Source organism: Sinocyclocheilus anshuiensis, unplaced genomic scaffold (genome assembly GCF_001515605.1).
Source record: "Sinocyclocheilus anshuiensis isolate Anshui unplaced genomic scaffold, SAMN03320099.WGS_v1.1 scaffold1215, whole genome shotgun sequence".
In the NCBI taxonomy this organism is placed as follows: Eukaryota; Metazoa; Chordata; class Actinopteri; order Cypriniformes; family Cyprinidae; genus Sinocyclocheilus; species Sinocyclocheilus anshuiensis.
Window position 1 is genome coordinate 45,282 of NW_015540933.1, and position 12,745 is coordinate 58,026.

The 12,745-nt window shown below is 34.8% G+C and overlaps 2 protein-coding genes across 4 annotated transcripts in view; both read left to right on the top strand.

The window, feature by feature from the left end:
• The window catches only part of LOC107689465 (uncharacterized threonine-rich GPI-anchored glycoprotein PJ4664.02-like), a 49,437-nt gene extending 43,102 nt beyond the window's left edge, over positions 1 to 6,335 (top strand). The window contains exons 7-29 of the mRNA XM_016487461.1: positions 569 to 690; positions 780 to 841; positions 982 to 1,089; positions 1,189 to 1,343; positions 1,437 to 1,558; positions 1,648 to 1,709; positions 1,846 to 1,946; positions 2,041 to 2,107; positions 2,205 to 2,359; positions 2,451 to 2,572; positions 2,662 to 2,723; positions 2,861 to 2,961; positions 3,035 to 3,077; positions 3,166 to 3,344; positions 3,537 to 3,658; positions 3,820 to 3,884; positions 4,050 to 4,153; positions 4,329 to 4,362; positions 4,450 to 4,628; positions 4,851 to 4,966; positions 5,057 to 5,112; positions 5,268 to 5,499; positions 5,695 to 6,335. Coding sequence (XP_016342947.1) covers positions 569 to 690; positions 780 to 841; positions 982 to 1,089; positions 1,189 to 1,343; positions 1,437 to 1,558; positions 1,648 to 1,709; positions 1,846 to 1,946; positions 2,041 to 2,107; positions 2,205 to 2,359; positions 2,451 to 2,572; positions 2,662 to 2,723; positions 2,861 to 2,961; positions 3,035 to 3,077; positions 3,166 to 3,344; positions 3,537 to 3,658; positions 3,820 to 3,884; positions 4,050 to 4,153; positions 4,329 to 4,362; positions 4,450 to 4,628; positions 4,851 to 4,966; positions 5,057 to 5,112; positions 5,268 to 5,499; positions 5,695 to 5,790 — 2,465 coding nt within the window. The 3' untranslated portion in view covers positions 5,791 to 6,335. The remainder of the gene's footprint in view (positions 1 to 568; positions 691 to 779; positions 842 to 981; positions 1,090 to 1,188; positions 1,344 to 1,436; positions 1,559 to 1,647; positions 1,710 to 1,845; positions 1,947 to 2,040; positions 2,108 to 2,204; positions 2,360 to 2,450; positions 2,573 to 2,661; positions 2,724 to 2,860; positions 2,962 to 3,034; positions 3,078 to 3,165; positions 3,345 to 3,536; positions 3,659 to 3,819; positions 3,885 to 4,049; positions 4,154 to 4,328; positions 4,363 to 4,449; positions 4,629 to 4,850; positions 4,967 to 5,056; positions 5,113 to 5,267; positions 5,500 to 5,694) is intronic.
• Positions 6,336 to 7,461: 1,126 nt separating this feature from the next.
• Positions 7,462 to 12,510, top strand: LOC107689468 (zinc finger protein Gfi-1b-like). Of its 3 annotated transcripts, none has more exons than XM_016487463.1 (8): positions 7,462 to 7,817; positions 7,942 to 8,045; positions 8,812 to 8,914; positions 9,401 to 9,498; positions 9,586 to 9,688; positions 10,016 to 10,107; positions 11,001 to 11,082; positions 11,203 to 12,510. In XM_016487463.1, exons 1-8 carry the CDS (start codon positions 7,553 to 7,555, stop codon positions 11,991 to 11,993), a joined length of 1,638 nt encoding a protein of 545 aa, XP_016342949.1. In that variant the 5' UTR covers positions 7,462 to 7,552; the 3' UTR covers positions 11,994 to 12,510. The 3 variants fall into 3 exon arrangements, with proteins under 3 accessions (XP_016342949.1, XP_016342950.1, XP_016342951.1); XM_016487464.1 differs by having other exon boundaries at positions 11,001 to 11,058; XM_016487465.1 differs by lacking the exons at positions 9,586 to 9,688; positions 10,016 to 10,107 and having other exon boundaries at positions 11,001 to 11,058.
• The last annotated feature ends 235 nt before the right edge of the window (positions 12,511 to 12,745 follow it).

A 12,745-nucleotide genomic window follows, 5' to 3' on the forward strand; every position in this document is an offset into this window, starting at 1 on the left:
CTTCCAGGATGGAGATGCCATACAACCAGTCAGCTTCCTAAATGAGCTTCGATCACAGTCTGGTATGTCTATACAAAATGAAAAATACTCTTGACAGTTACAACAACTTTTCCTCAAAATCTAAATATTATTGTATGTTTCTCCCTTTCATTGCAGAACTGACCCATACTACAATGTTTCCAGACACAATAACCAATTTCCCTTTGACTTCTTCAAGCCTAATGCAAGTATTGAGATTCCATTTAAATGCAGTCTGTTATGGATTCATAATTTTAGCACAAAAAGTGAACCACATTAATCAAAAGTGATCCTCTTTGCAGATCTGGTACAGCGGTGGTCACAAGCAAGCTGGTGTTCAACTCCTCATCTCCAGTCCCCAGTGAAGCTCTGGTCCTCAGCGCCATCAACACTCTCCGTAATTCTAGAGAGTCACAGCTGAATGAATCAGTGCAGGTGGTGAATGTCACCTATGAGAGTAAGTATCATCGTCTTCACCTGAAAAGCTTTTGAAATATTAAACTGTCAAATTTTGACCAAAAAAAAACAAAAAACTTTTATATCCAAACAGAAATCACGGCAACCTCCTATGCTGTCATCTTTAAGTTTAATTTGAGTAATATCAGCATGTCAAAAGATCCTGAGCTAAGAAATGGCACATACCTACAAGCTCAGGGTGTCGTCAATAATGCGGTAAGCATAAAGCATTAACTGGGTACAATTTTTAGGTCCAATATAATTGTTCTCCATAGTTTCATGAATGTTTGATTTTTCTTCTGCAGCTGAACAGTCTTCTGAATGAACCTGGCCAGCAAGTCTTCAAACCAAAATCCTCCAACTTCACGTAAGATGCAAACTCACTTCACAATCTTTATTTCATGTGTAATCACAATTTAGCTTGGAAGCCATGGAAAAGAATAATTACAGAAAAAAAAAACGATGTGGATTAAAGTCCATTACAGATCTCTTCTGTTTGTTGTGTAGGAGCACTTCAAACCAGATTGATGGCAGGATGGAATACATCTTCCAGGATGGAGATGCCATACAACCAGCCAGCTTCCTAAATGAGCTACGTCTTCCTTCAAACCTCATGTATGTATTGGTTTTCAATTTTGAGAACAATCAAAAATAGAGAAGTAATTTTACTGCAAACATTTGATGTAAATTAAACCAAAGGGGTTTTATTTAAAGACCTGGTTCAGCGGTGGTCACAAGCAAGCTGGTGTTCAACTCCTCATCTCCAGTCCCCAGTGAAGCTCTGGTCCTCAGCGCCATCAACACTCTCCGTAATTCTAGAGAGTCACAGCTGAATGAATCAGTGCAGGTGGTGAATGTCACCTATGAGAGTAAGTATCATCGTCTTCACCTGAAAAGCTTTTGAAATATTAAACTGTCAAATTTTGACCAAAAAAAAACAAAAAACTTTTATATCCAAACAGAAATCACGGCAACCTCCTATGCTGTCATCTTTAAGTTTAATTTGAGTAATATCAGCATGTCAAAAGATCCTGAGCTAAGAAATGGCACATACCTACAAGCTCAGGGTGTCGTCAATAATGCGGTAAGCATAAAGCATTAACTGGGTACAATTTTTAGGTCCAATATAATTGTTCTCCATAGTTTCATGAATGTTTGATTTTTCTTCTGCAGCTGAACAGTCTTCTGAATGAACCTGGCAGAACAACTTTAAATCCCAAGTCGACCAACTTCATGTAAGATGCAAACAGACTTAATGTATATGATATGTACTCACATTTTACGTTAAGTGCATTTACTCAAAACATAAAAAAAAAAAAAACATCTTTGCACATATAGATCCTTAACAGATATATTCTGTTTTTCCTGCAGAAGCACATCAAACCAGATTGATGGCAGCATGGACTACATCTTCCAGGATGGAGATGCCATACAACCAGTCAGCTTCCTAAATGAGCTTCGATCACAGTCTGGTATGTCTATACAAAATGAAAAATACTCTTGACAGTTACAACAACTTTTCCTCAAAATCTAAATATTATTGTATGTTTCTCCCTTTCATTGCAGAACTGACCCATACTACAATGTTTCCAGACACAATAACCAATTTCCCTTTGACTTCTTCAAGCCTAATGCAAGTATTGAGATTCCATTTAAATGCAGTCTGTTATGGATTCATAATTTTAGCACAAAAAGTGAACCACATTAATCAAAAGTGATCCTCTTTGCAGATCTGGTACAGCGGTGGTCACAAGCAAGCTGGTGTTCAACTCCTCATCTCCAGTCCCCAGTGAAGCTCTGGTCCTCAGCGCCATCAACACTCTCCGTAATTCTAGAGAGTCACAGCTGAATGAATCAGTGCAGGTGGTGAATGTCACCTATGAGAGTAAGTATCATCGACTTCACCTGAAAAGCCTTTGAAATATTAAACTGTCAAATTTTGACCAAAAAAAAAAACAACTTTTATATCCAAACAGAAATCACGACAACCTCCTATGCTGTCATCTTTAAGTTTAATTTGAGTAATATCAGCATGTCAAAAGATCCTGAGCTAAGAAATGGCACATACCTACAAGCTCAGGGTGTCGTCAATAATGCGGTAAGCATAAAGCATTAACTGGGTACAATTTTTAGGTCCAATATAATTGTTCTCCATAGTTTCATGAATGTTTGATTTTTCTTCTGCAGCTGAACAGTCTTCTGAATGAACCTGGCAGAACAACTTTAAATCCCAAGTCGACCAACTTCATGTAAGATGCAAACAGACTTAATGTATATGATATGTACTCACATTTTACGTTAAGTGCATTTACTCAAAACATTAAAAAAAACAAAAACATCTTTGCACATATAGATCCTTAACAGATATATTCTGTTTGTCCTGCAGAAGCACATCAAACCAAATTGATGGCAGGATGGACTACATCTTCCAGGATGGAGATGCCATACAACCAGTCAGCTTCCTAAATGAGCTTCGTTCACCGACAGGTTTGTCAAAACCGACAATGGATTGCAAATGTAACTGCAAGCTTCCTCCATTAATCATTACTTTCTTTTACAGTCGTAACAACAGGCAGTACTCTGACAACTACTCCACAGATAGTGTAAGAGCAGTGACTTCAGTCTGATATTTACTTTTTTTCTTTAATTTTAATTTCCTACCTTAATGTACATTATTTATTGTCTTTGTAGGCTTGGCAGAGCACTTATATTCATTCGCCTCGTGTTTGTCACACTGGGCCCCCTGCCAAATCCAGATAAAGTTCTTGAGGTGGCCAACACTCTGATGAAAACACGTCTCACAGCTAAACAAGACACCACAACACAAGACCTGAGTGATCCTGTGAGCTTTGTCAATGTCACATATACGAGTGAGTTTTTCTCTCCTGGTTTGGCTTCGTTTTTGTTCTGAATATGTTATTTAAATTCTAATGTTGTAGATCTGTAGCTTTTATAGCCTATAAGTTAAATTAACAAATAAATACTATTAAGGAATGCATTAGGGAAATTTCATCACCCACATATAACCACACAACTAATTAATTTTATTATATATTTTAAAGAAATAAACGAGACCGCCTATGCTCTCAACTTTGGATTTGAAATCAGCAATATAACCATGACTGAGAAACTTGAACTCAGGAATGGTACCCACCTGTTAATACAAGACTCTATAAACACATTGGTGAGTTGGAGACATTTCAGTAAAGTAGTCTTTTTTTACAAACACTTTTTTACTTCTTCTCTCTCTCTTTCTTTCTCTCTCCCTCTCTCTCTCTCTCTCTCTCTTTCATTTACCACATTAACTTCAACATATTTATAAACAAATTCATCTCATTTTTTCAGCTGGGCAAGATCCTCCTCAGTAACTCCTCAGCTCCTGTCATTAAGTTCCAAGCAGCAGATTTCACGTAAGTTCTGACTCACTTTTTACTTTGATTTGAGCAAATATGTCCTGATGACACTTCATTGGTGTTAGTTGGAAAGTTTTTGTACATGAGTACATGGCTTGTGACTAAAAATAATTTTTAGTTATTGACTTTAGTTTCTCATTGTACATTTCAATCTCCCCACAGGGGTAATTCCACTGTGATTCAGGCCAAAGTAGAGTATGTTTTCTCACCAAGTGACATCAAGCAACCCAGCATCTTTGTTCAGGAACTTCTCCAACTCGCCGAAGGTATTACCATGTCTACACCTGATGCACTGTCAACCATCTGTTACCCCACAGTTTATATGTCCAAACTGACAATCAAATGTTAAACTTCGTTGTCGTGTTTTATGTCTTGCTTCAAAAACACCAAATGCTGTAATTGAAAGTCTGATTCTCCATTAATTATTCATTTCTTTTACAGCGGACACTCTGACAACAACTTCACCACCGATCTTGTAAGACTAAGACCTTTTTTTTTAAAGCTAGTTGTTTTAATTTTCTGTGTTTACATTCCAATAATTTATCATCTTTTTTTTATGCAGGAGTAGGAGGGCAATTATTAGGATTCGTCTCGAGTTTATCACACTGGGCCCAAGACCAAGTGAGAATAGTGTTCTGGAGTTGGTTAAATCTATACTGGCCGCAAATGTCACAACTAAACTAACTGCCAGAACAGTAAGCGTGAGTGAACCTGTGACCTTGGCGAATGTCATCTATTTGGGTGAGTTTTGCTCTATTTTCATGCTCCATTTTTGTTGTGAATATAACATTTGTATGCAAATGGTGTATCTGTTGTAATCATGTAGTCCTTATTTATGACTTCCTTTGAAGGAAAATAATAATTAAAAAGCAGTCAATAATTATGCATAATGAAAATGGATAATGGAATACCATGACACATATATAGTCACACAACTAATTATTTTTGTCATTTATTTTAAAGCAATTAATGACACTGCCTACGCACTCATCTTTGCATTTGAAATCAGCAAAGTATCACTGACAGAGTTAAGAAGGAATGAAACCTATCAAGTAATCCAAAAGAAGATAAATGACTTGGTGAGTTGGAGAGGCTTGGATATTGTTGTCCTGAAATTGCCCTATTTTAGTCATTAACCTATTGTTTTTTTTAATTGATGCACTCTACAGGTGATCCAGATCCTAAAGGACCCCTCAGTTAATCTGCTCATTCCAGCCAATTTCAAGTGAGTTCTGATCCACTGCTTTTTACTTTGTCTTGAGAAGAAATGTCTAAATGAATTGAAGAAAACGGCTTTTATGAAACATCGGTGAATGAATGGTAAGAACATTTTTAGATATTTACTTTTGTTTCTCATTGTACGTTTTAATCTCTCCACAGGGATGATCTCACCGTGATTGAGGCCAATGTTACGTATGTTTTCTCACAATATGGCAGCAACACGGCCTCCGGTTTCTTGGTCACTGCCCTTTTCACAGCTTTTACCACACCAGTTCCAACCACCATGATCACTACAATCTCAAACAACAGTACAAACGTAGCATGGATTGTGGCTATCATTGTCCCCTGCGCTATTGTCATCGGGCTCATACCTTGCTGGATTCTCCTTTGCGTAAGTATTATGATGACTGAATGTCAAATATGTGCATTGGTAGTGAAGCGATTAATGACAACAGACATGTGTTATTCTTACGGTAAAAACAGACGTAGATCTTCCTTTTAAATGTGGTATATAATTGTGTATGTACATCTGTATAAAATTCCCTTCCATGATGCTAACTCTCACTTTGTCTGTTGATGTGTTTAGTGTTTGCTGTGTGGTTGCTGTGCAGCAATCAGAAGACGCTGGCACAGAAGACGGTCGTACAATGTACAGTACACAACTCGAAACAGCCTCTTCTAGAGAGTTCAGAGATATTTGACAAAAACAGGACTGGCCACCAATGATAACATAAAAATTATGGTTTTTGGATATTCAAAATGCAATTCAATGCTGCCTCTTTAATAGTAATGAAAGTACTATGTTAATGCTTATATTATAAATTATTTATTTTATTATGCCTGTATTGCTAGACAAACAAGTTCTCTATAAAATGTTCCTAAATGTGATGTTTTAATTCTTCCTATAGTGTATAATGAAATTGTATTGTTCTTATTTATTTGTATTTATTGTAATATTCTGTTCATCGTTTACAATTAATTAGCTTTTGCAAATCATTAGTCTGCTTGACATAACGCAGTTTCATTTAAAGGGTCTAAGGTGGAACTTTGGAATTACAGCTATTATTTATTCATACTCCATGCCCTTTATAATGTAAAGCAAAGGTAAAGCAAGCTCATGATGTAAAGGAAATGTAAAGCAAATTTATGCAAGTATTTGGCATGAACATGTTAAACTGCAAAAAACTGTAATAAAAATACTAGATTAATAAAGAATACAGAACAATACAGAAGTTTGTGTTTCTCTTTTATAATGTAAATATAAAGTTTACTCATTATTGGCCTTAGTCTTGAACATCAAAGCTGTTTATATGGTAAACAATGTTACCCAGAATTCTGTGAATATTTTTTCGTTTTGTTATTTTGTATTTTTTAATTAGGTGGAAATAAATGCGTATATTTACAATTTATTCAAGATTTATTTAACAAATGAAAGTTCCACGACTAATGGATATCTTCTGAGCCACTGTTCATTTGTTGAGGTTATGCTTAACTTCATAGCTCAGATCAAGTCAAGGTTTAATGTCAGATGTGCAACAACATTGCAGTCAGTAGGCTTCTTTGGTTAGATTAAAATAAAGTAAAATAAAATAAAAAAATAAAAAAGGTTGTTTTGCAATAATAAATAGCCTACATAGCGGTAATGATACAGGAAAGATAGAAAAAAGTCCAGCAACCATAAATGCATATTATAAGTTTTATTAAATCTTAAATGTAAATAAATATGAAAATTAGCATACATTAACAGAACATAAAACTGATCATTGATAAAGCCAGTTCAAAATTCTTGTTTCATTTCGTTTGCATACTTGAATTAATTATTCATAATTATTTATTACTTATGATTAATAATTATGTATTCATAAATCAGAAAATACTGTCAACAGCCAGAAAAAAAAAGAAAATATACTTTTACCTTTTCAGAAATAAATAATTAGAAATAAATAAATCCTTTTAAAACATAAATCATTTAGCGAGAGAGAAAAAGCCTTTCAAAGTAAATATTATAATTGAAATCTACTTCTATATAAACAGATAAATTGCAATGAAATAAAGACCTACCTCCCAAAATTGGCCAGTGCATAAATAATGTTTTGCCTGTAGTGTCTTTATTTATTTAGTTAGTTAGTTAGTTAGTGTCCATTCCTCATTAACTTCTCAGTCCGTACCAATATTTAACATCCGAAATATTCCAAACGAACCGCTATGTTCACTCAGTTGTGATACTGTACCAAAGTAAACATAACTAATGTTTATGGGCACGTGAAATTAGCTTGGTAGCATGAGAGCTTTTATTTTAAAAAGCACAAGCGGATGTTGTCGACTCATTGGCCACTTCGCGTTTGAAGAGAGCTAGACCCGTATGCATACTCATTTGGAAGGGTTTATTGTATGGACTGATTCACGGTTATTAAAGGAGCTTAATCTAAATAGATTCCAACGCAATGGCAAATATTATAACGTTTCAGACGCAAATCGCGTCAGTTATGGAAGTACTCGCAAACGCCGCTGTGGCAGAAATCTGCAAACTTGTTGAGGAAAGCTATAGCGAATTACAGCTTGAAATATCTCAAACACAAAAGGAGAATAACCTCCTTAAAAAGAAATTGAAAGTGCTAGAAATCCGAGATTCGTTTTATAGAAGAGCGCACAAACTAAGAAACGAATCAACTGCCTTGACAAAAACAGAAGTTCACGCAAAAGCATCAGGTAAAGAGGTGATCATGGTCATTTAAACAATATTTGTTGGTGATGTCGGACTGATTCTATTATATTAAAAGTCACTATTATAACTTATTAATTACTAATGGAGAACGTATATGCTTGTTTCCAGGGCGAATTAGTGTGAAAATTGCTTCGCTGTGTAATGAGGGTAGGAATGAAGATGAAGCTCGCTCCGGTAAAGTCTCGCATCTTCAACACGAAAGACTAGACCAGGTTTGCATATAGTGAATTGGGTGTATCTTATTACATTCATCTTTTTGTTGTTGTTGTTGTTGTCTTGTCCTGGTGTTTTATACACTTCAAACTGCAAACCTCTGTTATCTGTTCAGTTTGATAGTTCCACCTTTTTCTTTGTTCAATATCTTGCAGCACTCAAAACGGTCTTCCTACAGTGCTTATACTTCCCCATTTATCACAGAGTTAGTCTTTTGTATTATTAGCATTCCAATGATACCTGAAGAACAAAAAAACGTTGAACTTGATCCCCTTAAGATAATAAACTATTTGGCATAAATATTATGCAAGTGTTCATTTCCTTTCAGCAACTTCAGGTACTGTGTGTCGCTTACTATTATTCAGTTGTTTATAGATAGATAGATAGATAGATAGATAGAAAGAAAACAGTTGTACTGCTTAATATTTTTGTGGGAACAATTTTTTTTCAGAATTCTTTGAAGAACAGGAAGTTCAAAAGAACAGCATTTATTTCAAATAGAAATATTTTGTAATACTGTAAATGTCATTTTTTATCTGTATAATGCATGTTTGCGCAATAAAAGTATTGATTTATTTGAAAGTATTAATTTATTTGATTTATTTTGAATATTGGTGTATATGCCATCTCTACATGTCTGGATATACTGGCATAGGCCATTGAAAAATCCATGTCAGATGATCACTAATTGCTACTGTTCAGAAACAGATTTTTTCCATAAACATATGCTCTCAGGAGTCATGACAACATTGTGCTTTTCATCAGTCTGTAGGGGATAACAAACCAGATGTTCTTCTTATTAAAGAAGAGAGACCTGGCAATGTGAGGTGTGAACACTCGGAAAGAGAAACAGAGACTGCTGAAAACCGTGAGTATGGTGTATTAATTGTAGGGAATAAGTGCATTACCTAGTGGTCAGATCTGTGATTAGTTGATGTCAACAGAATGAAAAAAATAAGGCTTTTAAGGAGAACTGATCCAATCAAATAATGATGTAAGGTAACACTTTATTTTAAGGTGTCCTTGTTACACGTTACATGTACTTACTGTTAAAATAAGAAATTATGCAGAATTACATTCAAGTAACCCTAATCCTAACCCTAACCATATAGTAAGTACATATAGTTAATTAATATTACTCGGTACTTAAATGTATAACTACACTGTAACAAGGACACCTTAAAATAAAGTGTAACCAAATGTAAAATTTACAAATAAACAAATATATGAGAATTACACAAAGTGAAGCATTTTGTTACATATGTATTTGTGATATTATGTAGCATTTTTTTTTAGCATTTACACATATATGTGTGTGTGTGTGTGTGTGTGTACTGGTACATCCATGTTGCAGGTAAAGATGACAACCAGTACAGGAGTGCGAGAGTCTTTGTAACAGTCCACAGAGAAAACTTAATAGACCAGAACTCAGTCCAGCACTGCCATCAAGAGGTAAGAAACTGTATTTCTCAAATCAGTGAGCTCAGTTGGCCACTAATAATTTATCAGGAATCATGGCAGCATTGTGCTTTTTATCAGTCTGTAGAGGACGACGAGCCAGATGTCCTCATTATTAAAGAGGAGAGACCTGACAGCATGAGGTGTGAACAGTCAGAAAGAGAAACAGAGACTACTGAAAACCGTAAGTGTGTGTACAAAATGATCCAGATAAGTAATTAGAAATTAAATAATTGGTAATATATGCAATATTACTAATTATTTGATTTCTAATTATCTAGTAACATATGGTGGAATAGATTCATAAATTGTCAAATATATGTTAAAGTTATTAGTTATTACAATTAATAATAGTGTTATTCATCTTATCTCTTTATTGTATATTTTATTTTATATTTATTTTCCAGAGAAAATATTTAAACATGACAAACCTTTGAGTGAATATTGAGATTAAAATTTAAATTCATGCTTGTTTACTATTTGTTATTTCTACACTTGCTATCCTGGTAAGACGACACACAGTACGGGAGTGCAGGAGTTTTTGTAACAGTCCACAGGGATAACTTCATAGACCAGGACACGGTCCAGCACTGCCATCAAGAGGTTAGTGTGAGAGATAGCATACCTGCATTTGTTTACAAATCAGGCTCATGACAGACTCATACTACCTCCCTTTTCCCCCCTACACACTGCTTCTCTTTTTGTTAACATAGGATTAATATTGTTACCTATTCCTAGTAAGCATTTTAGTTGTGGTCTAGTATATTCAGATTTAACATGAACTGACAATGAAAAAATACTTCTAAAGCATTTGTTTATGTCATTTATTAATGCATTATACCTGCATTTGTTTACAAATCAGGCTCATGACAGACTCATACTACCTTAAGTAGGGTTTAATATTGTTACCTATTCCTAGTAAGCATTTTAGTTGTGGTCTAGTATATTCAGATTTAACATGAACTGACAATGAAAAAATACTTCTAAAGCATTTGTTTATGTCATTTATTAATGCATTATTAAAATAAAAAATTCCAAGTTGCAAATAAAGGTTATTGGAGTATTTTGTATAAGTAAATTTCAGTTTCTGCTTCAAAATGTCATGTTTTTTCAGTGTGTTACAGTACATTGTGTGATTACAATATGATGTTTTTAAATTATTTGTAAAAATTTACTAGCATTTTCTGAGTGAAATTTGTTTCAAAGCTTTTTTTTTTTTGTCAGGGTATTCTGTTATTGCGTCCAATGGATCTAAGCTAACTTGAACAGTTGTATTTTTATTAACTAACATGTAAGAGTTTTACTTAATGCATTAACTAATATTAACTAATGGGACTGTATTGTAAAAAGTGTTTCAAACAAATCATATTCAATTAGTGTATTTCATGGTTCAGAGATTGTATGTCTAGAATACAGAAACAATTGTTTTCTGCTAAAATTGCCTGTAGCATTCAAAAATAATAAAATTAACCATCAATGATCTGTTCCTCTGGCAGTCCAATGGAATGCAACCTGATCTCCTTGAGGACGAAAACCCAGAAATGAATGATATTGGTGAAGATGCACATTTACTAAGCAGTAACTAGAAAATTCTTGTTGTAACTGACATAATTACTAAATACAGTATTTGCTCATTTTTTTATTGCTTACTGGTTTCCATTTACGCATGTACATTTGTATTTTTGTATTTCTAAACAGGTGAAACCAGAATGGAGAGATATTGTGATGGAGATGCAGGGACTAACCTGCAGCCTGTCCCTTCCTATCCTTCATGGGTTTCCAGGAGATTTGACAGAACCACAAATCATGCCTCCTATGCTGAATCTGAATGCAGCGGAGGACCTACTGTGAATCAGTGTTTGATGTACAGAGGGAGCGCAGATCCCACGTGTTCCTATGCAACTCCAATGGACTCTAATGGCCTGTCTATGCCTGATATGGAAGGCCATTTAACACACGGCGATGAAGGTAACGTCATTTTTCAATCCGAACGTTCCCCTTTCTCGCCATGCTTTTCTTTAAAACAGTCAGACTCGCCTCTGATGCAAAGGAAAGACAAGTTTATGTGTAAACATTGTGGAAAAGCATTCTCTCAACCCAGCACTCTCCTCTTGCATCAAAAACTTCATAACAGGGAGAGGCTTCACCACTGTACACTCTGCGGTAAGCGATTTAGTCAGGCGTCTAGTCTCAAAAGACACCATAGTATCCACAGAGGTGAAAAACCATTCAGATGCGTGCACTGTGGCAAGCAGTTCGCAGATCAAAGTAACCTCAAAAAACACATGACTGTTCACACAGGTGAAAAGCCTTATGGCTGTAACCTTTGTGGGAAAATGTTCAACCAGTCTTCAAACCTCAAAACACACATGAGGATCCACACACGTGAGAAGCCTTTTGGTTGTGATCGATGTGGACGGATGTTTGCACACAAGTACATTTTGGTGAAACACCAACAGAGAATGTGTGTGTCTACTGGACAATTCTAGACTTCACAAGGTAGAGAATACTTACATTGGTACCTATCATTAATTTAATCATTAATTTACATCGATTTTAATACTACTGTGCTCTTGTGGCTGATTACATTGGAATGGAAGATGCATTGGTGCACTTTTATCAAGTGTAATAATGGAAACGGTTTCTTTTTTGGTGGTTAACATTAACTACTTCCTGCAAACCACCTGGTTCCTTTCTGAAACGACCACTTTTGATGATCCAAGCAATTCCTAATAGATCAAATCAAGTCCCTACACGTTTTCTCATTGAATATCCTTGTTTCATCACTGGGAAATACATCAGATTTCTGAAGAACACTGGGTTGCAATTAGTTTCATGTTGCATTTTTTTCTTAGCTATGTTGCAATGTAGCCTACATAAGATGAAACATACTATTTTAAAACAAAATTTACATTCATTGGAAGAAATGTGAAAGATTTTTGTACACATTTAACTTAAAAAGACTGCTAAATCCAGTTATGTAACATCAGTAACATTAATGTTAATAACTTTATGCACCTTCAGCAAAGGATCCTAGAAAATGACATGTGGTTCTCAAATATTATTCTAGCATAGGTTACTTTGTCGGCATTAAAACTCCTATTTAATTTCTGATTTAAAGTTGTCCATTTATGGTGAATGATAGTTTTTAAATTTTATTATTCTATTCTGTTATTTATAGAAGCTGTGATTGGTTAAGGCTGGTTATAATTTAAGTTCTTGTTCTATGGAGTTTGAAAAG